This window comes from Eleutherodactylus coqui, chromosome 1 (assembly GCF_035609145.1).
Source record: "Eleutherodactylus coqui strain aEleCoq1 chromosome 1, aEleCoq1.hap1, whole genome shotgun sequence".
In the NCBI taxonomy this organism is placed as follows: domain Eukaryota; kingdom Metazoa; phylum Chordata; class Amphibia; order Anura; family Eleutherodactylidae; genus Eleutherodactylus; species Eleutherodactylus coqui.
The window spans coordinates 355,362,914-355,386,341 of NC_089837.1; the positions used below are offsets into that span (position 1 = coordinate 355,362,914).

At 47.5% G+C, this 23,428-nt stretch overlaps 1 protein-coding gene across 1 annotated transcript in view; it reads left to right on the forward strand.

Annotated features, from left to right (window-relative positions):
* The first annotated feature begins 588 nt into the window (after positions 1–588).
* The window catches only part of TMEM255B (transmembrane protein 255B), an 86,653-nt gene continuing 63,813 nt past the window's right edge, over positions 589–23,428 (forward strand). The window contains exon 1 of the mRNA XM_066592573.1: positions 589–684. Coding sequence (XP_066448670.1) covers positions 642–684 — 43 coding nt within the window. The 5' untranslated portion in view covers positions 589–641. The remainder of the gene's footprint in view (positions 685–23,428) is intronic.

The following is a 23,428-nucleotide window of genomic DNA, read 5'->3' on the forward strand; positions in this document are numbered from 1 at the left end:
GCTGGACTTGGGTCATATTTTCTAGTTTTCACAAATGACTAAACTGTTACAGAAATTTCTGTGATTATCCCATTTGTCTGAATGGGGTTTGCAGAAATCCGTTAACATGCTGCAGAAGCAATGCAAGCAATCAATAGCTTGTATTTTGGTTAGGGACCTTAGCAATGTAATGATAACATCTTAGTACGGAGTACCTATTTATGCAATTGTTCAATACAACCTTTAAAATGTTTCTAAACCTAATCATTACTTTAACGCTCTATTTTTAAAAAATATGATCCACCATTGATAAATTATGACAATATATATTATTTGTAGAGAATTTAATTTGCATTTAAATACAAAAACAAGTAAGCCTGAAAATTCCAAGACACAGTAAGTAACGGGAAAAAAAAACAATAGAAACTTCAGTGCACAGGGATGTAACAGGAGAAGCAGGAATCGTCACCCTCAGCCACATATCACACCTGTCTCTGGAGCAGGTCACATTGAGATAGCCATTGAGATAGACATACAGTAAGCAGACAGTGTCTACACTGTGCAGAACTGGTTGCGTTGCAGCTGTGGAGGAATAGCCTATACCAGAGAGTAAAAGAAGGCAGCTGTTAATGTGATCAGTTGGAGTCGTCATCGCTTGCAGGATGCAGTCGGCTTCTGATCCTACAGCTACATTTGATGCCACAGGTAAGTTTTTCGTTTTACATATACTTTATTGTTTTATCTGTTCAGTTGTATTGTGGTCATTCTGCTGTACTATACATATACTTTAGTGTCTACGAATGTTTTCCGTTTCCTAATTTTATGCTATTTTCTCATTTTTTTAGTTTATGGTGGCATATCTGTGAACATATGCAAAAATTAGCTTACTGAACAATGTGCTTGAAGGTAGCGCACATGCATATTTGGCCTTTTGGTTTATAGCTCATGCACACCAGGGTTGCAACCCTGAATTTTTCTGTTTTCTGGACAGCTTAAGCAAAAATCATGAAAAGCCAGCATGTTTTATGGACAAATTGGAAAATCATACTGATATGATTATTACAGTCATAATAACCTGCACAAGTACCACCAGCCTCAAAAACTTCACTGACACATCTATATTTTTCACACCTAAAAATCCTGTGTTTTTATGGACTGTCCAGTAATTTCTGGACAACTAGCAACCCTGATGTACACATTCTCAATGTTTTCAGATCTTTATGTGAACACATTTTGTGGGACATACATCAATACTGTCTTTTGTTTCACACATTTCTTTAAAAACAAACTCATTTGAATTTGTCAACTATTTCTTCACATTTTTTGTTCTACGCTTTATATAATTATAACAATTGGAATTTGATGAAATTGTGTAAGACAGATTCAGCCTACATTATGTGTGTATCACAATTTTTAAAAAAAGGAAAGGTGAATAATGTCAAATACAAAACATCACCATTACTAATATAAGAGTAAAATATATGATGCCTCAATAATTCACAATAAATTTGTCAAAATCTAACATTCCAAGAAAAGGCAATAATAATTGTTAACAGCATTGCACATGTATGGAAAAAGTTAATCTATAATACAGCTATTAGAAGGTAACCTATGGCAAAATATACTTCAGAGACAATAAAGGTGATAATAATGATAATAAAGATGGATCTTACAGCTCCTGTGGATCCATCTATATATATGTCCAGGTACGATTTTTGATGAACATTGCTGGCTGTCAACAGGAGCATCCTCTTAAGGGTGAGCTTAAAGGGAATGGACAAACTGTCCATAAATATCCCTAGTATATAAATCACCCTATGTAGCAACATGCAGGGTGAGCGTCCTGAAAAGAGCGACTCCGTGGATACCCTGAAACCTAGAAAACACTGTCATGTCCCTATTTGGACTATATAAGCAGGGGACACAAACAGGGACACTGAGAAAAATAAAGACCTGCAGTTAATGACAGAAGGTTGCATTGCGTATCATCCTACCAATAGACTCACGGACTGTGGTTTGCATATGTACCATAAATAGCCCAATCTAAGCAATAACCATCTGTGTACAGTGCTGCAGAATATGTATGCAATATATAAATAAGTAAAATAAATAAATCTTTCAGTTTTGTAACTCTCTACGGTATTAGGCTAGGCTCACTGGTGTAGATCAGAGTCTGCGACAAAATAGAGCATTTTTCTTCTGCTTGCAGAATGCACAATTTGTATCCGCGATTGTGAACAAAATAGCAAAACTTCATGCTTTTCAATGCCTATGTTTTGTCGCGGATCCTTTGTGCGGACGCCGATTGCAGATTCCGCAATTAGAATGTAAAAAAATGAAGTTTCAAAATGTATTGTATGTCATTTCTCTCATGACATAAAATAATTGTGAATTCAGGCAACATTGTGTCTCAGTGGTAACCACCGTTATGTAATACTGGAGGGCCTGGGTTTGGATCTGACCAAAGTCAACACTTACATGGAGTTTGTATATTCTCTCTACATTTGTGTAGGCCCTCTGCAGATACTTTGGTTGTTTCCCACTCTTCAAAAACATGCATTTGAGATTAGGAGATATATTGTAAATCTTACTGGTCACAGAGACTGATATGAGTAATTACATTGTGTGTACAGTGCTGTGCAACATGTATGCACTATTTAAATAAAAGGAATGAAGTAAATACAATTTAAATGCATCTGACTTTCTATCTGTATGTAGAAGGAGTTGTTGTTTTCCTGAAAAACTCTGCATGCAGTTACATCCCAGGCAGATATGTAAATTATTAGTTGTGGTGTAATTAGATGAATGGTCTTGTCACCTGAGGCCCTAACAGTGGTTCCACCTTTGGCCTACAAAAGGGCTTTCAGAGACTCCTTGTGTGTAATGGACCATGTTCATAGTTTGTTGACTGCTAGACATGCCTCTACGGTGCAATCAACAATATTTTGCCCAATTTATAGAGTTGTTATAGATTTTAAGAGTGCTAGGAGGTATTGGGACCAGTAGATGTGTGAGGGCGTGCACACAAGGTGATTGGGCTCAGGATGCCCTTGATAGACCAGCAGTAGAAAGGATCATGTGATCGTCCAACAAGCATGAGCAGTTACAATTGTTTTGTTGTCCACCATTCAGAAACAGGAGACACCATCATTACAGGTTCCTGTATCTGTCTGAAACATTTCCAGGTGCTTGGCTGAGGGACATTTGGTCTCACAGCACCAATTATGTGTAATGCCTTTGACACCCACCCACCTTCACCTCAGTTTACAGTGGAGCCCTGAACGACAAAACTGGACTACTAGGGAGTGGAACAGGGTGGTCTTCAGTGACGAATCTAGGTTTAGTTTGGGCAGTGATGATGGCCGTGTTGATGTCTGAAGACCTAGGGGTGAGTGCGTCAATCCTGCCTTTGCTGTGTAGTGGCACACTGTCACTGCGCATATAAGAGTCGGTGACCCCCTAGTAGTGGTAGCAAATTGTAAGATACAGTCCAACTTATTTTAGCACTGGTGAATTTTACTTTAGAAGAAAATTAGCATTTTAAAACTATGACTATAAAACCTTTTAATGGCATTTTTAGATTTTGTATTTTGGGGAAACACTCCATGCTCATATAGACACAAACTTCCAAACACTGTGATCAGATAGTGTGTAAATTATTTAACGATCACACAATAGTGGCACTAACACGTCTACTATAATGTTACTTCAGCATATCGCTTACTCTATTCTGCAGTTAACACAGAAAGCCGCATATACTTAATAGAGGATAGTTATACTGCAATAAAAGGAAGTGGGGCAAATATAGCACGTTAACCTTTGCATTTCTGTATTCACATAATAAAGTGTATATATAAGCCTAATGTTAAAGGGATTATTGTATGATACACACACAGGTATTCAATTTTCGTTAAAACCGACCTTTTACTTGACAATTGTGAATTTGAAATATCCCCCAAAACCCAGTTTTATTACTATTTTGTCTTACTTTAAAAAGAATGCCTTTAATTTCATTATTAGTTGTACATCTGTAGAAGAGAAATTAGTTTTTGTTTTTAAGTGTTGTATCTATTCACTTTGCATTTCTTTAATTTGCTGGGGTGGCCAAATTGGAAATACATAATTACTTTCTATATGGACAATGCAGCAGTGTAATGAAATAGTTTTCAGTCATCGCCTGTTCTCTACCCCATGTGATTTTCCTCATTCTGCAATGTAATACTATACATCAGTACATTATGAGCATGCACACAGAAGGAAGCAGTGCTGTACGGTCTGTCACAGTGCCACATGCTGGATATGTAATGTCATTCCTTAATTCCGCTTACTCAAAAAAGAAGAGGAACGAGTAGCAAGACAGAGCAATGAAAACCTGAACACATGGGTAAGAAATTATTGTAAGGGGTAAAAGATTTCATTTTTATTAACAGCATGATTTTCGGGGGCAAAATATTAAGAGGTGAGAATACCCATCTAACTCGCCAAATCTCTATCGACAATGAAATAAGTCTGTCAGTTTTACTGTATGGACTCAGATAAGGTGAGCAAATTGGTTACAGGTAACAGGATATGTCAGGCTATTATTTTCTTTTTGTTTTTAGCCACAAAAAAATTAAAATAAAAAACACTTAAAAAAAAGGGAAAAATAGTTTATAAAACTATGATTTTATCAAGATGTCATTTTTGATAATATATTACCTTTAACTGTAAAAATGAAAAGCCTATCAAATCGCTCTAAACAGATATTAAGTAAAAGAAATTGGTGTATCATACTTTTCACCTAAGGCCGGTTTCACTCGGCCGAGAAACTCACACAAGATCTGTTTGTTGTAAGACTCACAAATCTTGTGCGAATATGAACCCCATTCTTTGGAATGGAGTCATTTACATGAGTGATGCCTTCCTGCAGTGATATCGCACCTGTGTGTAGGTAACTTAACGGAACCCTTTTCTCTTAAACTTCTATTATGCATATCACTGCTCTTTTGACCCCAGGATTTCAGTGCAAACTCTGGTTTGTTCCCTGTATAATTCCAATTTAAAAGACCCGATTACCAGGAAATGTTCACTAATTAGTGCATGGGATTTCTCTGATCATTACAGACAAAATAGAATGAGATATGTAGTTGAATAGACTGGGTTGTCAAATCGTGGGCACACATAGCCAGTGGGTAGGATTATTGTACACAACAGGCTAAGGTTTTTAGCAACAAGTACAGAGCCACAGGCATACAGTAGGTGTAAAAGAATTCAAGCAGATGGTTAATGACAAATATTCTGATCAGATACCAAAGATGAAAAACTATCAAGACATGTCAGGTCAGAAAAAAGGTCAGAAATAAGGAGCACATTGGCAGCTCTTCAAAAAAAAGTTTTTAGAAGATGTAGAATAATAGATACTAGAGATGAGCGAACGCGTTCGTCCGAGCTTGATATTCGTGCGAATATTAGGGTGTTCGGGATGTTCGTTATTCGTAACGAACACCATGCGGTGTTCTGGTTACTTTCACTTCCTTCCCTGAGACGTTAGCGCGCTTTTCTGGCCAATTGAAAGACAGGGAAGGCATTACAACTTCCCCCTGCAACGTTTAAGCCCTATACCACCCCCCTGCTGTGAGTGGCTGGCGAGATCAGGTGTTCGCCTAATATAAAAGTCGGCCCCTCCCGCGGCTCGCCTCAGATGCGGTGTGAGTTAGATGAGGGACAGTGCTGTTTATACCGGAGCTGCTGTAGGGAAAGAATTGGTAGTTAGTGTAGGCTTCAAGACCCCCCAAAGGTCCTTATTAGGGCCACTGATAGCTGTGTGTTGGCTGCTGTTAGCAGTGGGATTTTTTTTTTCCTCAAAATCGCCTCTGCAGACCGTTGCACCTGGCATTAGGGACAGAAGTGCTGCATAGGCAGGGAGAGTGTTAGGAGTGAGTGTAGCCTTCAAGAACCTCAACGGTCCTTTCTAGGGCCATATTTATCCGTGTGCAGTACTGTCCAGGCTGCTGTTAGCTGTGCTGCATTTTTTTTGGGCTTCTCAAAATCGCCTCTGCAGAGCATTCCACCCTCCATTGATACTGCAGGGAAAGAATTGTATAGGCAGGGCCACAACACAGTTATTATTCATAGAATATACGCAGTGCTGCCTGTTGGTGGGAAAAAACTGAAAACAAATCTATTTGTCCAGCCTCTGTCTGTCCTAACGCCTGTGGAGACGTGTGAGCTGCGTGAAAAACATTGCTAAATCATACGCACCCAGCTACGCTTTACTGCTGGCTTCGCCATTTGCTTTCCTTAATTGGGAAAAAAATACCTGCTCTGCCAGAGTTATAATAACTCTGCTACCCTCACGTTCTGTGACACATAAGCAGGGACACAGCACAGTTATTAAACTTCTCATGTTCATTGAATATACGCAGTGCTGCCTGTTGGTGGGAAAAAACTGAAAACAAATCTATTTGTCCAGCCTCTGTCCGTCCTTACGCCTGTGGAGACGTGTGAGCTGCGTGAAAAACATTGCTAAATCATACGCACCCAGCTACGCTTTACTGCTGGCTTCGCCATTTGCTTTCCTTAATTGGGAAAAAAATACCTGCTCTGCCAGAGTTATAATAACTCTGCTACCCTCACGTTCTGTGACACATAAGCAGGGACACAGCACAGTTATTAAACTTCTCATGTTCATTGAATATACGCAGTGCTGCCTGTTGGTGGGAAAAAACTGAAAACAAATCTATTTGTCCAGCCTCTGTCCGTCCTAACGCCTGTGGACACGTGTGAGCTGCGTGAAAAACATTGCTAAATCATACGCACCCAGCTACGCTTTACTGCTGGCTTCGCCATTTGCTTTCCTTAATTGGGAAAAAAATACCTGCTCTGCCAGAGTTATAATAACTCTGCTACCCTCACGTTCTGTGACACATAAGCAGGGACACAGCACAGTTATTAAACTTCTCATGTTCATTGAATATACGCAGTGCTGCCTGTTGGTGGGAAAAAACTGAAAACAAATCTATTTGTCCAGCCTCTGTCCGTCCTTACGCCTGTGGAGACGTGTGAGCTGCGTGAAAAACATTGCTAAATCATACGCACCCAGCTACGCTTTACTGCTGGCTTCGCCATTTGCTTTCCTTAATTGGGAAAAAAATACCTGCTCTGCCAGAGTTATAATAACTCTGCTACCCTCACGTTCTGTGACACATAAGCAGGGACACAGCACAGTTATTAAACTTCTCATGTTCATTGAATATACGCAGTGCTGCCTGTTGGTGGGAAAAAACTGAAAACAAATCTATTTGTCCAGCCTCTGTCCGTCCTTACGCCTGTGGAGACGTGTGAGCTGCGTGAAAAACATTGCTAAATCATACGCACCCAGCTACGCTTTACTGCTGGCTTCGCCATTTGCTTTCCTTAATTGGGAAAAAAATACCTGCTCTGCCAGAGTTATAATAACTCTGCTACCCTCACGTTCTGTGACACATAAGCAGGGACACAGCACAGTTATTAAACTTCTCATGTTCATTGAATATACGCAGTGCTGCCTGTTGGTGGGAAAAAACTGAAAACAAATCTATTTGTCCAGCCTCTGTCCGTCCTTACGCCTGTGGAGACGTGTGAGCTGCGTGAAAAACATTGCTAAATCATACGCACCCAGCTACGCTTTACTGCTGGCTTCGCCATTTGCTTTCCTTAATTGGGAAAAAAATACCTGCTCTGCCAGAGTTATAATAACTCTGCTACCCTCACGTTCTGTGACACATAAGCAGGGACACAGCACAGTTATTAAACTTCTCATGTTCATTGAATATACGCAGTGCTGCCTGTTGGTGGGAAAAAACTGAAAACAAATCTATTTGTCCAGCCTCTGTCCGTCCTTACGCCTGTGGAGACGTGTGAGCTGCGTGAAAAACATTGCTAAATCATACGCACCCAGCTACGCTTTACTGCTGGCTTCGCCATTTGCTTTCCTTAATTGGGAAAAAAATACCTGCTCTCCAAGAGTTATAATAACTCTGCTACCCTCACGTTCTGTGACACATAAGCAGGGACACAGCACAGTTATTAAACTTAGATAATTCATTCACTAGAGGCAGTGGGGCCTTTCGTTTTCCAAAAAGGGCAAAAATTATATTTGGCCTGCAGTCTTGCGCCAATTTATTTCCTGCCTGTGAAATCAAATCACTGGTAATACAGCATGCTGAGGGGTAGGGGTAGGCCTAGAGGACGTGGACGCGGCCGAGGACGCGGAGGGCCAAGTCAGGGTGTGGGCACAGGCCAAGCTCCTGATCCAGGTGTGTCGCAGCCGACTACTGCGCGATTAGGAGAGAGGCACGTTTCTGGCGTCCCCACATTCATCGCCCAATTAATGGGTCCACGCGGGAGACGGTTATTAGAAAATGAGCAGTGTGAGCAGGTCCTGTCCTGGATGGCAGAAAGTGCTTCGAGCAACCTATCGTCTACCCGCAGTTCTGCGCCGTCCACTGCTGCCAATCCGAATCCTCTGTCTGCTGCTCCTCCTTCCTCCCAGCCTCCTCACTCCACTACAATAACACCTGCTCAGGAGCGGGAGCACTCCCAGGAACTGTTCTCGGGCCCCTGCTTAGATTGGGCAGCAGCGGTTCCTCTCCCACCAGAGGAGTTTATCGTCACTGATGCCCAACCTTTCGAAAGTTCCCGGGGTCCGGGGGAAGAGGCTGGGGACTTCCGCCAACTGTCTCAACAACTTTCTGTGGGTCAGGAGGACGATGACGATCAGACACAGTTGTCTTGCAGTGAGGTAGTAGTAAGGGCAGTAAGTCCCAGGGAGCAGCGCACAGAGGATTCGGAGGAAGAGCAGCAGGACGATGAGGTGACTGACCCCACCTGGTGTGCAACGCTTACTCAGGAGGACAGGTCTTCAGAGGGGGAGTCAAGGGCATCAGCAGGGCAGGTTGCAAGAGGCAGTGCGGTGTCCAGGGCCAGGGGTAGAGGCAGGGCCAGACCGAATAATCCACCAAGTGTTTCCCAAAGCGCCCCCTCGCGCCATGCCACCCTGCGGAGGCCGAGGTGCTCTAAGGTCTGGCAGTTTTTCACAGAGACGCCTGACGACCGACGAACAGTGGTGTGCAACCTTTGTCGCGCAAAGCTCAGCCGGGGAGCCAACACCAACAGCCTCACCACCACCACCATGCGCAGACATATGATGGCCAAGCACCCCGCAAGGTGGGACAAAGGCCGTTCACCGCCTCCGGTTTGCACCCCTGCCTCTCCCCCTGTGCCCCAACCTGCCACTGAGATGCAACCCCCCTCTCAGGACACAGGCACTACCGCCTCATGGCCTGCACCCACACCCTCATCTCCGCTGTCCTCGGCCCCATCCAGCAGTGTAGTTCAGCGCACCGTTCAGCCGTCGCTTGCGCAAGTGTTCGAGCGCAAGCGCAAGTACGCCGCCACGCACCCGCACGCTCAAACGTTAACCGTCCGCATCGCAAAATTCATCAGCCTTGAGATGCTGCCGTATAGGGTTGTGGAAACGGAGTCCTTCAAAAGTATCATGGAGGCGGCGGCCCCGCGCTACTCAGTTCCCAGTCGCCACTACTTTTCCCGATGTGCCGTCCCAGCCCTGCACGACCACGTCTCCCACAACATTGTGCGCGCCCTCACCAACGCGGTTACTGCCACGGTCCACTTAACTACGGACACGTGGACAAGCACAGGCGGGCAGGGCCACTACATCTCCCTGACGGCACATTGGGTGAATTTAGTGGAGGCTGGGACAGAGTCAGAGCCTGGGACCGCTCACGTCCTACCCACCCCCAGAATTGCGGGCCCCAGCTCGGTGCTGGTATCTGCGGAGGTGTATGCTTCCTCCACTAAAGCACCCTCCTCCTCCTCCTCCTCCTCTGTCTCACAATCAAGATGTGTTAGCAGCAGCATGTCGCCAGCAGTCGGTGTCGCGCGGTGTGGCAGCACAGCGGTGGGCAAGCGTCAGCAGGCCGTGCTGAAACTACTCAGCTTAGGCGATAAGAGGCACACGGCCCACGAACTGCTGCAGGGTCTGACACAGCAGACCGACCGCTGGCTTGCGCCGCTGAGCCTCCAACCGGGCATGGTCGTGTGTGACAACGGCCGTAACCTGGTGGCGGCTCTGCAGCTCGGCAGCCTCACGCACGTGCCATGCCTGGCCCACGTCTTTAATTTGGTGGTTCAGCGCTTTCTGAAAAGCTACCCACGCTTGTCAGACCTGCTCGTAAAGGCGCGCCGGCTCTGCGCACATTTCCGCAAGTCCCACACGGACGCTGCCACCCTGCGCACCCTGCAACATCACTTTAAGCTGCCAGTGCACCGACTGCTGTGCGACGTGCCCACACGGTGGAACTCTACGCTCCACATGTTGGCCAGGCTCTATGAACAGCGTAGAGCTATAGTCGAATACCAACTCCAACATGGGCGGCGCAGTGGGAGTCAGCCTCCTCAATTCCTTTCAGAAGAGTGGGCCTGGTTGGCAGACATCTGCCATGTCCTTGGTAATTTTGAGGAGTCTACCCAGGTGGTGAGCGGCGATGCTACAATCATTAGCGTCACCATTCCTCTGCTATGCATCTTGAGAAATTCCCTGCAAACCATAAAGGCAGCTGCTTTGCGCTCGGAAACGGGGGCGGGGGAAGACAGTATGCCGCTGGATAGTCAGGGCACCCTCCTGTCTATTTCTCAGCGCGTACAGGAGGAGGAGGAGGAGCATGAGGAGGATGAGGAGGAGGGGGAAGAGACAGCTTGGGCCGCTGCTGACGGTACACCGGCTGATTGCCTGTCATCCTTTCAGCGTGTATGGCCTGAGGAGGAGGAGGAGGAGGAGGAGGAGGAGGAGGAGGATCCTGAAAGTGATCTTCCTAGTGAAGACAGCCATGTGTTGCGTACAGGTACCCTGGCACACATGGCTGACTTCATGTTAGGATGCCTTTCTCGTGACCCTCGCGTTGCACGCATTCTGGCCACTACGGATTACTGGGTGTACACACTGCTCGATCCACGGTATAAGGAGAACCTGCCCACTCTGATTCCCGAAGAGGAAAGGGGTTCGAGAGTGTTGCTATACCACAGGACCCTTGCGGACAAGCTGATGGTAAAATTCCCAGCCGACAGCGCTAGTGGCAGAAGGCGCAGTTCCGAGGGCCATGTTGCAGGGGATGTGCGTAGATCGAGCAGCATGTACATCCCAGGCAGTGCAACAGTCTTTAAGGGCCTGGCCAGCTTTATGGCTCCCCACCAAGACTGTGTCACCGCTCCCCAGTCACGGCTGAGTCGGCGGGAGCACTGCAAAAGGATGGTGAGGGAGTACGTAGCGGATCGCACGACCATCCTTGGTGACGCCTCTGCCCCCTACAACTACTGGGTGTCGAAGCTGGACACGTGGCCTGAACTAGCCCTGTATGCCCTTGAGGTGCTTGCTTGTCCTGCGGCTAGCGTGTTGTCGGAGAGGGTGTTTAGTGCGGCTGGGGGAATCATCACAGATAAGCGTAGCCGCTTGTCAACCGACAGTGCCGACAGGCTAACACTCATCAAGATGAACAAAGGCTGGATTTCCCCAGACTTCTGTTCTCCACCAGCGGACAGCAGCGATACGTAAGCAATACGTAGGCTGCACCCGCGGATGGAAGCTACGTTCTCTCTCACCATCCAAAACGGGGACATTTCTGCTTCATCAATCTGTGTCTAATATTCCTCCTCCTCCTCCTCCTGCTCCTCCTCCTGAAACCTCACGTAATCACGCTGAACGGGCAATTTTTCTTAGGGCCACAAGGCTCACTCAAATAATTTTTCAGAACAATTTTTATAAGTTTCAATGCGCTTAAAAGCATTGGAACTTTAACTTGAACCAATTTTTCGTTACACTGGGCTGCCTCCAGGCCTAGTTACCACTTAAGCCACATTAACCAAAGCGATTAATGGGTTTCACCTGCCCTCTTGGCTGGCCATGGCCAATTTTTGGGATGTACATTAGTACTGTTGATACAGCAATTTTTGTAGGCCCTCGCCTACAGTGTAATCAAATTAATTTTTAGCCCACCTGCATTACAGCTGACGTTACCTCAGCTGTGTTGGGCAATGCAATGGGATATTTCTATGTACCGCCGGTGGCTTCCTGGCACCCACCCAGGCAGTGGGTCCACAGGGAGTTAAACCTACATGTGTCCACTTGTAAAGAACCCCAGTCTGACTGGGGCATGCAGTGTGGGCCGAAGCCCACCTGTATTACGCACGACATTACTACCTCAGCTGTGTTGGGCAATGCAATGGGATATTTTTGTGTACCGCCGGTGGGTTCCAGGGAGCCACCCATGCTGTAGGTGCACACTGAGTTTTTAATACATCTGTACACTTCTAAAGAACCCGTTTGACTGGGGCATGCAGTGTGGGCCGAAGCCCACCTGTATTACGCACGACATTACTACCTCAGCTGTGTTGGGCAATGCAATGGGATATTTCTATGTACCGCCGGTGGCTTCCTGGCACCCACCCAGGCAGTGGGTCCACAGGGAGTTAAACCTACATGTGTCCACTTGTAAAGAACCCCAGTCTGACTGGGGCATGCAGTGTGGGCCGAAGCCCACCTGCATTAACCCTTTCCAGTCCACTGTGTGACCTGTGAAGACATTAGGGTTTAAGGCTGTACAGCTCCGTTGTTGGTAGACGTCCGTCGGGGTTCTCTTACTGTATATTGCCAGCCTCTCTGCTGTCGGAGCCTATCCTACGTGTCAGCTCATGCAGTACTGGCTTTAGCCAGCATATAGCGCCGTTGTATAACGGCAGAAAAAGAGTAAGCCCCCTAGGAAAACCATATACAAATTGGATTGGAAAGGGTTAAGCACAACATTACTACCTCAGCTGTGTTGGGCAATGCAATGGGATATTTCTATGTACCGCCGGTGGCTTCCTGGCACCCACCCATGCTGTAGGTGCACACGGAGTTTTTACTACATCTGTACACTTATAAAGAACCCCAGTCAGACTGGGGCATGCAGTGTGGGCCGAAGCCCACCTGCATTAAGCACGACATTACTACCTCAGCTGTGTTGGGCAATGCAATGGGATATTTCTGTGTACCGCCGGTGGGTTCCAGGGAGCCACCCATGCTGTGGGTCGACAGGGACTTCACAATAGGGAGTTGTACCTGCCTGTGTCTATGAATTAAAAAGCCCGGTCTGACTGGGGCATGCAGACACCTTGACAGAATGAATAGTGTGTGGCACATAGGTTCCCCATTGCTATGCCCACGTGTGCAGCTCCTGGCACAGGATTCTATTTCTCATTGCTTCTGTACAGCATTGTGGGCTATCGCCCCGCCCCTTTTAAAGAGGGTCGCTGCCTAGCCGTGCCAACCTCTGCAGTGTGTGCCTGCGGTCCCTCGTCATGGCAGACGCAATTCTAAATAGACATGAGCGTGGTGTGGCATGAGGGCAGCTGAAGGCTGCGCAGGGACACTTTGGTGTGCGCTGTGGGGGGGAGGGGGGGCGGTTGGGCAGCATGTAACCCAGGAGAAGTGTCAGTGGAGTGTCATGCAGGCAGTGATTGTGCTTTGTTGGAGGTAGTGTGGTGCTTATAATAATGCCCCTAGTGTCTATGTACTATTAATAGTCCGCCCATAGGTATAATAGTGCCCCAGTTCTTCTCTAGAACTAATAGTGCCCAATAGATATAATAGTGTCCGTCCCTAAAATCTCTTTGGTATTAACAGTGCCCTCATCAGTATAATTTGGCCCTGCGCCACTTTTGTAGTATAGTGCCCCAATAGGTATAATAATGCCCCCAGTGCTTCTTTAGACTTATTATTGTGCTACAGTTATACTAGTGTCCCTAAAGCATCTTTGGTATTAATAGTGTCCCCACAGGTATAATAGTGCCCCTAGTGTCTCTTTAGTATTAATAGTACCCGCATGGGTATAATAATGTTTCTTTTGAATTAATAATGCCACATAGTTATAATATGAGGGCACTTTGGTATTAATAGTGCCCTGATAAGTATAATACGACCCCGTGCCTCTTTAATATTTATAGTGCTACCATGGGTATAATAGTGCCCCATAAATCTTTAGTATTAATAGTCCCTATTGCCTCTTTGTATGGTATAGTATCTATTAGAGATGAGCGAACACCAAAATGTTCGGGTGTTCGTTATTCGTAACGAACTTCCCGTGATGCTCGAGGGTTCGTTTCGAGTAACGAACCCCATTGAAGTCAATGGGCGACCCGAGCATTTTTGTATATCGCCGATGCTCGCTAAGGTTTTCATTTGTGAAAATCTGGGCAATTCAAGAAAGTGATGGGAACGACACAGCAACGGATAGGGCAGGCAAGGGGCTACATGTTGGGCTGCATCTCAAGTTCCCAGGTCCCACTATTAAGCCACAATAGCGGCAAGAGTGGGCCCCTCCCCCAACAATTTTTACTTCTGAAAAGCCCTCATTAGCAATGCATACCTTAGCTAAGCACCACACTACCTCCAACAAAGCACAATCACTGCCTGCATGACACTCTGCTGCCACTTCTCCTGGGTTACATGCTGCCCAACCCCCCTGCACGACCCAGTGTCCACAGCGCACACCAAAGTGTCCCTGCGCAGCCTTCAGCTGCACTCATGCCACACCACCCTCATGTCTATTTATAAGTGCGTCTGCCATGAGGAGGAACCGCAGGCACACACTGCAGAGGGTTGGCATGGCTAGGCAGCGACCCTCTTTAAAAGGGGCGGGGCGATAGCCCACAATGCTGTACAGAAGCAATGAGAAATCCAATCCTGTGCCACCTCCATCAGGAGCTGCACACGTGGGCATAGCAATGGGGAACCTATGTGCCACACACTATTCATTCTGTCAAGGTGTCTGCATGCCCCAGTCAGATCGCGGTTTTTTATGGTCACAGGCAGGTACAACTCCGCAATGGGAATTCCGTGTGCACCCACAGCATGGGTGGCTCCCTGGAACCCACCGGCTGTACATAAATGTATCCCATTGCAGTGCCCATCACAGCTGAGGTAACGTCCGATTAAATGCAGGTGGGCTTCAGCCCACACTGCATGCCCCAGTCAGACTGGGGTTCTTTAGAGGTGGACGCATGCAGTTACAACTCCCTGTGGACCCACAGCATGGGTGGGTGCCAGGAAGCCACCGGCAGTACATAAATATATCCCATTGCATTGCCCATCACAGCTGAGGTAATGTCATGTTTAATGCAGGTGGGCTTCGGCCCACACTGCATGCCCCAGTCAGACTGGGGTTCTTTAGAAGTAGACACATGCAGTTACAACTCCCTGTGGACCCACAGCATGGGTGGCTCCCTGGAACCCACCGGCGGTACATAAATATATCCCATTGCAGTGCCCAGCACAGCTGATGTAACATCAGCTTTAATGCAGGTGGGCAAAAAATTAATTGGATTACACTGTAGGCGAGGGCCCCAAAAAATTGGTGTACCAACAGTACTAATGTACCTCAGAAAAATTGCCCATGCCCAACCAAGAGGGCAGGTGAAACCCATTAATCGCTTTGGTTAATGTGGCTTAATTTGTAACTAGGCCTGGAGGCAGCCCAGTTAAAATAAAAATTGGTTCAGGTGAAAGTTTCAACGCTTTTAAGAGCATTGAAACGTATAAAAATTGTTTACAAAAATTATATGACTGAGCCTTGTGGGCCTAAGAAAAATTGCCCGTTCGGCGTGATTACGTCAGGTTTCAGGAGGAGGAGCAGGAGGAGGAGGATGAATATTATACACAGATTGATGAAGCTTAAAGGTCCACGTTTTTGATGGTGATAGAGAACAATGCTTCCATCCGCGGGTGCAGCCCACTTATTGTTTAGGTATCGCTGCTGTCCGCTGGTAGAGAAGAGAAGTCTGGGGAAATCCAGGCTTTGTTCATCTTGATGAGTGTAAGCCTGTTGGCACTGTCGGTTGACAGGCGGGTACGCTTATCCGTGATGATTCCCCCAGCCGCACTAAACACTATCTCTGACAAGACGCTAGCCGCAGGACAAGCAAGCACCTCCAGGGCATACAGCGCGAGTTCAGGCCACGTGTCCAGCTTCGACACCCAGTAGTTGTAGGGGGCAGAGGAGTCACGGAGGACGGTCGTGCGATCGGCTACGTACTCCCTCACCATCCTTTTACACTGCTCCCGCCGACTCAGCCTTGACTGGGGAGCGGTGACACAGTCTTGCTGGGGAGCCAGAAAGCTGTCAAAGGCCTTAGAGAGTGTTCCCCTGCCTGTGCTGTACATGCTGCCTGATCTCTGCGCCTCCCCTGCTACCTGGCCCTCGGAACTGCGCCTTCGGCCACTAGCGCTGTCGGATGGGAATTTTACCATCAGCTTGTCCGCCAGGGTCCTGTGGTATAGCATCACTCTCGAACCCCTTTCCTCTTCGGGTATGAGAGTGGAAAGGTTCTCCTTATACCGTGGGTCGAGCAGTGTGTACACCCAGTAATCCGTAGTGGCCAGAATGCGTGTAATGCGAGGGTCACGAGAAAGGCATCTTAACATGAAGTCAGCCATATGTGCCAGGGTACCTGTACGCAACACATGGCTGTCCGCACTAGGAAGATCACTTTCAGGATCCTCCTCCTCAGGCCATACACGCTGAAAGGATGACAGGCAAGCAGCATGGGTACCCTCAGCATTGGACCAAGCTGTCTCTTCCCCCTCCTCCTCATCCTCCTCATGCTCCTCCTCCTCCTCCTCAACGCGCTGAGGGCACGTCGCACAGCAGTCGGTGCACTGGCAGCTTAAAGTGATGTTGCAGGGTGCGCAGGGTGGCAGCGTCCGTGTGGGACTTGCGGAAATGTGCGCAGAGCCGGCGCACCTTTCCGAGCAGGTCTGACAAGCATGGGTAGCTTTTCAGAAAGCGCTGAACCACCAAATTAAAGACGTGGGCCAGGCATGGCACGTGCGTGAGGCTGCAGAGCCGCCACCAGGTTACGGCCGTTGTCACACACGACCATGCCCGGTTGGAGGCTCAGCGGCGCAAGCCAGCGGTCGGTCTGCTCTGTCAGACCCTGCAGCAGTTCGTGGGCCATGTGCCTCTTCTCTCCTAAGCTGAGTAGTTTCAGCACGGCCTGCTGACGCTTGCCTACCGCTGTGCTGCCACGCTGCGCGACACCGACTGCTGGCGACGTGCTGCTGACACATCTTGATTGCGAGACAGAGGTTGCGTAGGAGGAGGAGGAGGGTGGTTTAGTGGAGGAAGCATACACCGCCGTAGATACCACCACCGAGCTGGGGCCCGCAATTCTGGGGGTGGGTAGGACGTGAGCGGTCCCAGGCTCTGACTCTGTCCCAGCCTCCACTAAATTCCCCCAATGTGCCGTCAGGGAGATATAGTGGCCCTGCCCGCCTGTGCTTGTCCACGTGTCCGTTGTTAAGTGGACCTTGGCAGTAACCGCGTTGGTGAGGGCGCGTACAATGTTGTGGGAGACGTGGTCGTGCAGGTCTGGGACGGCACATCGGGAAAAGTAGTGGCGACTGGGAACTGAGTAGCGCGGGGCCGCCGCCATCATACCTTTGAAAGCCTCCGTTTCCACAACCCTATACGGCAGCATCTCCAGGCTGATAAATTTGGCTATGTGGACGTTTAACACTTGAGCGTGCAGGTGCGTGGCGGCGTACTTGCGCTTGCGCTCCAACACTGGCGCTAGCGACGGCTGGACGATGCGCTGAGAGACATTGGTGGATGGGGCCGAGCACAGCGGAGGTGAGGGTGTGGGTGACGGCCAGGAGACGGTAGTGCCTGTGTCCTGAGAGGGGGGTTGGATCTCAGTGGCAGGTTGGGGCACAGGGGGAGAGGCAGCGGTGCAAACCGGAGGTGGTGAACGGCCTTCGTCCCACCTTGTGGGGTGCTTGGCCATCATATGTCTGCGCATGCTGGTGGTGGTGAGGCTGGTGGTGGTGGCTCCCCGGCTGATCTTGGCGCGCCAAAGGTTGCACACCACTGTTCGTCGGTCGTCTGCACTCTCAGTGAAAAACTGCCAGACCTTTGAGCACCTCGGCCTCTGCAGGGTGGCATGGCGTGAGGGGGCGCTCTGGGAAACAGTTGGTGGATTATTCGGTCTGGCCCTGCCTCTACCCCTGGCCACCGCACTGCCTCTTCCAACCTGCACTTGCCTTCCCCTCTGAAGACCTGTCCTCAGTAGGCGTAGCAAACCAGGTGGGGTCAGTCACCTCGTCGTCCTGCTGCTCTTCCTCCGAATCCTCTGTGCGCTCCTCCCTCGGACTTACTCCAATTAATACTACCTGAGTGATAGACAACTGTGTCTCATCGTCATCGTCCTCCTCACCCACTGAAAGCTTTTGAGACAGTTGCCGGACGTCCCCAGCCTCATCCCCCGGACCCCGGGAACTTTCCAAAGGTTGGGCATCGGTCACGACAAACTCCTCCGGTGGGAGAGGAACCATTGCTGGCCATTCTGGGCATGGGCCCGGGAACAGTTCCTGGGAGTCTGCCTGCTCCTTAGAATGTGTCATTGTAATGGAGTGAGGAGGCTGGGAGGAAGGAGGAGGAGCAGCCAGAGGATTCAGAGTTGCAGCAGTGGACGGCGCAGAACTCTGGGTGGTCGATAGATTGCTGGATGCACTTTCTGCCATCCACGACAGGACCTGCTCACACTGCTCATTTTCTAATAAAGGTCTACCGCGTGGACCCATTAATTGTGAGATGAATGTGGGGACGCCAGAAACGTGCCTCTCTCCTAATCCCGCAGCAGTCGACTGCGATACACCTGGATCAGGAGCTCGGCCTGTGCCCACACCCTGACTTGGGCCTCCGCGTCCTCGGCCGCGTCCACGTCCTCTAGGCCTACCCCTACCCCTCAGCATGGTGTATTACCAGTAGTGCAGAAACAGAACGCTGTAATTAAATGTGCCGCTTATTGGCCTGTGGTTGGAGGCTGACTTCGCTTACGGAACGCACAGCAGAGGCAGGAAAGAATTTTGAGCAAGCCTGCTGAAACACTTAGCTGGCTGCGTATGAATTAGGACAACTACCCCCCAGCAGAGACACAGTACACAGAGGATGGTCACAGGCAGCCCAAATAGATTTTTTTCCCCAAATGTTTTTGGAAAGGCCCACTGCCTATATACACTAAATATGTCTTCTGTCCCTGCCTCACCACTACTGGCCCTGGACAATGTAAAATTACTGCAGACTGTTTCACTGTGGACAGGAATACAGTGGTGATGTAAGAGGCAACACAGAGGCAGGAAAGAATTTTGCGCAAGCCTGCTGTAACACTTAGCTGGCTGCGTATGAATTAGGACAACTACCCCCAGCAGAGACCCAGTACACAGAGGACGGTCACAGGCAGCCCAAATAGATTTTTTTCCCCAAATGTTTTTGGAAAGGCCCACTGCCTATATACACTAAATATGTCTTCTGTCCCTGCCTCACCACTACTGGCCCTGGACAATGTAAAATTACTGCAGACTGTTTCACTGTGGACAGGAATACAGCGGTGATGTAAGAGGCAACACAGAGGCAGGAAAGAATTTTGCGCAAGCCTGCTGTAACACTTAGCTGGCTGCGTATGAATTAGGACAACTACCCCCAGCAGAGACCCAGTACACAGAGGACGGTCACAGGCAGCCCAAATAGATTTTTTTTCCCAAATGTTTTTGGAAAGGCCCACTGCCTATATACACTAAATATGTCTTCTGTCCCTGCCTCACCACTACTGGCCCTGGACAATGTAAAATTACTGCAGACTGTTTCACTGTGGACAGGAATACAGCGGTGATGTAAGAGGCAACACAGAGGCAGGAAAGAATTTTGCGCAAGCCTGCTGTAACACTTAGCTGGCTGCGTATGAATTAGGACAACTACCCCCAGCAGAGACCCAGTACACAGAGGACGGTCACAGGCAGCCCAAATAGATTTTTTTTTCCCAAATGTTTTTGGAAAGGCCCACTGCCTATATACACTAAATATGTCTTCTGTCCCTGCCTCACCACTACTGGCCCTGGACAATGTAAAATTACTGCAGACTGTTTCACTGTGGACAGGAATACAGCGGTGATGTAAGAGGCAACACAGAGGCAGGAAAGAATTTTGCGCAAGCCTGCTGTAACACTTAGTTGGCTGCGTATGAATTAGGACAACTACCCCCAGCAGAGACCCAGTATACAGAGGACGGTCACAGGCAGCCCAAATAGATTTTTTTTCCCAAATGTTTTTGGAAAGGCCCACTGCCTATATACACTAAATATGTCTTCTGTCCCTGCCTCACCACTACTGGCCCTGGACAATGTAAAATTACTGCAGGACGCAATGCTCTGCACGGCCGATAAAAAAAAAAAAAAAATGTGCAACACTGCAAAAAGCAGCCTCCACACTACTGCACATGGTTAGATGTGGCCCTAAGAAGGACCGTTGGGGTTCTTGAAGCCTAAAATAACTCCTAACGCTCTCCCTATAGCAGCTGCGGCACCAGCAGCACTTTCCCTGAACTATGTCAGAATGCATCAGTGGCGAGCCGCGGGAGGGGCCGATTTATATACTCGGGTGACACCTGATCTCGGCAGCCACTCACTGCAGGGGGGTGGTATACGGCTTGAACGTCGCAGGGGGAAGGTGTAATGCCTTCCCTGTCTTTTTATTGGCCAGAAAAGCGCGCTAACGTCTCAGAGATGAAAGTGAAAGTAACTCGAACATCGCGTGGTACTCGTCTCGAGTAACGAGCATCTCGAACACGCTAATACTCGAACGAGTATCAAGCTCGGACGAGTACGTTCGCTCATCTCTAGTCAATATTCATTCTAAAGAAGCACTGGGGGCACTATTATATCTATGGGGCACTATTACTACAAAATAGGCACAGAGCCCTATTATACTTATGAGGAAACTATTAATACTAAAGAGTCTTCAAGGGGCACTATTATAACTACAGGGCAATATTCATTCTAAAGAAGCACTGGGGGCACTATTATATCTATGGGGCACTATTACTACAAAATAGGCACAGAGCCCTATTATACTTATGAGGGAACTATTAATACCAAAGAGGCTTCAGGGGCACCATTATAACTATAGGGCAATATTCATTCTAAAGAAGCAACTGCATGCCCTACATTCCCTATAGTTATGCAAGTGGCTGACACTATAATAAAGAGTCATGGGGCGCTATTAATACTAAAGATTTACGGGGCACTATTAGGCCTTAGTCAGACGGGCGTTTTTTCGCGCGATTTGCGCATGCGCATGCGTCCGGTGATTTTTTAAAACCATTGCTTTGCAATGGTATCGGACACATGAGCGCTTTTTATGCGCTCGTCCGATAAATTATAGAACAGAAATCGCAAATCGCACCTATCTGCGATCTGCGATTCCTGTTCTCTTCTCTATATGCGCTCAATGGGGCCGGCGGCAGCAGCGCCGACCCCATTGAGAACATATAGAAGACAAATCATTCTTCTCTGCCACAGCTGTAACAGCTGTGGCAGAGAAGAATGATGTTTGCCCATTGAATTCAATAGAGTCGGCAATACAGCCAGCTCCATTGAAAGCAATGGGCTGCCGGCGAGCACAGGATGAATTGTCGGGAAGGGCTTAAATATATAAGCCCTTCCCTGCAATTCATCCAGAAAAGTGTAAAAATAAAAAATATATATATACTCACCTGGTCCCGGCAGACGGAGTTCAGAGCGGCCGGCCTGCAGTGGGTGTGAAGGGGGTGTGAGTCAGACTTGCCTCTGATTGGCCCTTCCCGACAATTCATCCTGTGCTCGCCGGCAGCCCATTGCTTTCAGTGGAGCTGGCTGTATTGCTGGCTCCATTGAATTCAATGCGCTGGACAGCTCCAGCCCATTTCTAATGAAACGCGGCTAGGAGCAGATTTTTCGGGCAATTTTTTTGGCCCCGGTCACGCGATTTGCGGATGCGCATCCGTCATGCGATCCGCAAATCGCGCGAAAAACGCCCGTGTGACTAAGGCCTTATACTTATGGGAGCACTATTAATATTAAAGAGGCATAGGGCACTATTATACCTATGAGGGCACTATTACGATTAAAGCGGCACTATGGACACAATTATTCATATGGTGGCATTAACCCTTTAAAGACCAGGCTGTTTTGTACCTAAAGGACCACACACTTTTTAAGGATCTTACGCATGTGGTGGTTTTACTGCCCTATTTTTTTTCCTTCAGCTACCAAAATTATTTTTGCAGCGTTTTTTTTTCCATGACATATAGGGCGATTTTTTTAGATATTTTTCACTGCCTTTTTTTTTGTTTTTTTTTTGTTTTATTGGGGGTAAAAAGCTATAAAAAAATTTTTTTTTAAATTTATAGCTGTTTTTTAAATTTAGTATATTTACGCTAAAATAATGTACGGGAATGGGCTCCTCTTTTTTTCCGGACATTTTCATTTATAATATATATGGTTTTGCATTACAGGGCGCATACGGCGACAGTTTCGGTTGGCATTGGCTTTGGGTTATTTTCGGTTTTATGTATATATTTATTCTGTAATTTTCTTTTACTTATTTTTGTAGCTATTTTTTTTACCATCTTTGACCCACATGACTTCATATAGGACTTCTGGGGGTGACATCTGGCAGAGCTGATCAGGGTCTGCTAGGACCCTGCAGCTCTGCTGTAACATAGGGCACCTGCTGGTCACATGATCGCCGAGTTGCATAGTGGAAGAAACACTTCCACTTTCACTTCTTAGTACATAGCACTCATTGAGCGTTATGTACTCGGGAAAGGAGTGGACAGAAGGGGTTCAAAAACGCTTTTCCCTTCTCCTCTGGATTCTCAGCTGTGTCTGACAGCTGAGAACCCGACCTGCTCCTGCTTGATTGCAGGAGCAGAGGCATTAATCCCACGCCGTATTTTTGCTATCGGCCGGGATTAAAGCCCAGGACCAAGCACTATAAATTTAGCGCTTGGTCCTTAAGGGATTGCTAATACTAAAAAGGCGCTATGGACACAATTATACTTATTGCGATGCTATTAATACCAAACAGACACGGGGTACTATAATACCTGTGCAAGCTCTATTAATACTAATTGGCACTAGGGGTCCGATTATACTTTTGGGGCACTATTAAAACTAAATAGGCATTAGGGGCACTATTATACCTACGAGGGTACTATTAATACTAAAGAGGAAAGGTCTCTGTTATGCTTATGGGGGAACTATTAATACTAAATAGGCACTAGGGGCACTATAATACCTGTGGGGGCACTATTAGTATTCAAGAGACACTAGGGGCACTAATATACCTATGGGGGCATTAATAATACTAAAAAGGCGCAAGCAGAAAAATGATATCTATGCAGGAACTATAAGTACTAAAGAGGCCCTAGAAACACTTTTATATCTATGGTGGTACTATTAAAATTACAGAGGCATGTGTCATTTTTTTAACTATGCGGGCACTATTAATATTGGGGGCCTGATTATACGCTTGGGGTCACTATTAATACAGAAGAAGCGCTA